Source organism: Pseudochaenichthys georgianus, unplaced genomic scaffold, assembly GCF_902827115.2.
Source record: "Pseudochaenichthys georgianus unplaced genomic scaffold, fPseGeo1.2 scaffold_1139_arrow_ctg1, whole genome shotgun sequence".
NCBI lineage: Eukaryota > Metazoa > Chordata > Actinopteri > Perciformes > Channichthyidae > Pseudochaenichthys > Pseudochaenichthys georgianus.
In genome coordinates this window covers 37,918-40,770 of record NW_027262085.1, presented here as the reverse complement: position 1 = coordinate 40,770, position 2,853 = coordinate 37,918, and the positions used below count along the sequence as shown (strand labels likewise).

General features: G+C 56.2%; 1 protein-coding gene across 1 annotated transcript; it reads left to right on the top strand.

The window, feature by feature from the left end:
- The first annotated feature begins 266 nt into the window (after positions 1 to 266).
- LOC117440704 (beta-1,3-galactosyltransferase 5-like) lies at positions 267 to 2,345 on the top strand. Its single transcript, XM_034076937.2, has one exon. It carries the CDS (start codon positions 268 to 270, stop codon positions 1,225 to 1,227), a length of 960 nt encoding a protein of 319 aa, XP_033932828.1. The 5' UTR covers position 267; the 3' UTR covers positions 1,228 to 2,345.
- Positions 2,346 to 2,853: the final 508 nt, after the last annotated feature.

Below are 2,853 nucleotides of genomic sequence, written 5' to 3'. Positions count from 1 at the left end.
TGTTAGACGCCTTTATCCAAAGCCACTCGCACACTCCACACTGAGGGCGATCCCTCAGGAGCACCTTGGGGTGGAGCGTCTCAGGGACACATCGACACGCTGTGGGGTTCGAACCTGTTCTCCCCTGGTCCCAACACCAACGCTCTACCCACTGCGCCACACGCCTCCCATATATATATAACCTAACATGAGTAGAGCCTGGTGTGTTCTGTGTGGCCGTCGTGCTGCCAGCCGTCATAACGCGAGTCTCTTCTCTTTGTAGGCGTAATGGAGAGCAGACGCTTTGCACACGTCTTCATCTGCCTGGTGGGAGCAGTGCTCATGCTCCTCCTCTATCTGGACCCGGACTGGGGCTCTGGGAGCAGGGACACACCAGCACGGAGGGGTCCTGGGCCGTATTACGTGGCCTACCCAGGAAACTACACATTCATCATGGACGACACCCCGACGTGTAAAACCACGACTCCGTTCCTGCTCCTGGTGGTCCCGGTGGCCCCCGGGGGCGTGGCAGCTCGGGACACCATCCGCAGGACGTGGGGAAGTGAGAAACTGGTTCTGGGTCAGCGGGTCGAGACTCTCTTCATGCTGGGCCTACCTTCAGGAGCTGATGCCAAGCAGCAGCAGGAGAAGCTCCGACAGGAAAACCTGCAGCACCAGGACCTGATCCAGAGTGACTTCACGGACGGCTACCACAATCTGACCATCAAGACGATGATGACGCTGGAGTGGTTGGTTGCGCACTGCGACAAGCTGTCCTACGTCATGAAGGTTGACGCCGATATGTTGCTGCACGTCCAGAATTTGGTTAAACTGTTGCTGGATCCCAGCACGGCCAAACAGAACTACATGACAGGTCTGGTGTGGTGGCACAGCCCGGTGTTGAGAAACCCGTTCAACAAGTTCTACATGCCGAGATATGTGATTGCTGAGCCGGAGTACCCGCCGTACCCTCTGGGCATGGCCTACGTCATGTCCCTGGACCTGCCGGCCAAGATCCTGGCAGCCGCCCCTCACATCAAACCCATCTTCATCGAGGACGCCTACCTGGGACTGTGCCTGAAGCGCCATGGCCTCTCTCCCACCGAGGCTCCTGAAAGCACCATGTTCGTGGTGGACCCCGGGCACCCTCTGAGCGACTGCAGCCTCTCCAGGGTGATCGCTGCGACCACCACCAGCATCCCGCAGATGACCGGCTACTGGGAGAGGAGCAGGGGGGCGACGTGTTGACCTGTCCAGGTTTTAGAACTCTGAGTAGTTTAGACGGATGCTCTTTGAAGTGGGCTGGTCCTCCTTAGTGGGCGTGTGCCGTGAGGACGTCTGAGCGCTCCACGCTTCACACGTCTTTCAGAGAAGCACGGTGATGTCTCTGGAGGATGGAGCTGGATGGGGACTGTCTCAACAGAGACCTTGGAGCCGGTTGACGCACGTCCCATGGCCGTCCAAGAAAGCACTGTTAAAAAATAAAATAAAAATTCCATTGATGCACTTCTAGTTATAGAAGAAAAGTAACTACATTTACACACGTGGAAAAGTGAGTACGCTTATTTAGCCTCATCCGCAGATTCTGGATGTGTCCATGCTGCCGATGCACGGCCCATGACGACTTCTAACAGACCACTTACGTTCTTATCAAATGTGATCACCTTGCAGAACGTGTGCTAGTTCTTTGTTGTTGTTGTTGGACACACTGAGGACACACAGAGGACACACTGAGGACACACAGAGGACACACAGAGGACACACAGAGGACACACAGAGGACACACTGAGGACACACAGCGGACACACTGAGGACACACAGAGAACACACAGCGGACACACTGAGGACACACAGAGGACACACTGAGGACACACTGAGGACACACAGGGGACACACAGAGAACACACAGGGGACACACAGAGGACACACAGAGGACACACAGGGGACACACAGAGGACACACAGAGGACACACAGAGGACACACAGAGGACACACAGAGGACACACAGGGGACACACTGAGGACACACAGCGGACACACTGAGGACACACAGAGAACACACAGCGGACACACTGAGGACACACAGAGGACACACAGAGGACACACAGCGGACACACTGAGGACACACTGAGGACACACAGCGGACACACTGAGGACACACTGAGGACACACTGAGGACACACTGAGGACACACTGAGGACACACTGAGGACACACAGCGGACACACTGAGGACACACTGAGGACACACTGAGGACACACAGCGGACACACTGAGGACACACTGAGGACACACTGAGGACACACTGAGGACACACAGCGGACACACTGAGGACACACTGAGGACACACTGAGGACACACTGAGGACACACTGAGGACACACTGAGGACACACAGCGGACACACTGAGGACACACTGAGGACACACAGCGGACACACTGAGGACACACAGCGGACACACAGAGGACACACAGAGGACACACAGCGGACACACAGCGGACACACAGCGGACACACAGCGGACACACTGAGGACACACTGAGGACACACTGAGGACACACTGAGGACACACTGAGGACACACAGCGGACACACAGCGGACACACTGAGGACACACTGAGGACACACTGAGGACACACTGAGGACACACAGCGGACACACTGAGGACACACTGAGGACACACTGAGGACACACAGCGGACACACTGAGGACACACTGAGGACACACTGAGGACACACTGAGGACACACAGCGGACACACTGAGGACACACTGAGGACACACTGAGGACACACAGCGGACACACTGAGGACACACTGAGGACACACTGAGGACACACAGCGGACACACTGAGGACACACTGAGGACACACTGAGGACACA

Coding starts and splice junctions, on each gene's coding strand:
- LOC117440704 (XM_034076937.2), top strand. CDS start 268: ATGGAGAGCAGACGCTTTGCACACGTCTTCATCTGCCTGGTGGGAGCA.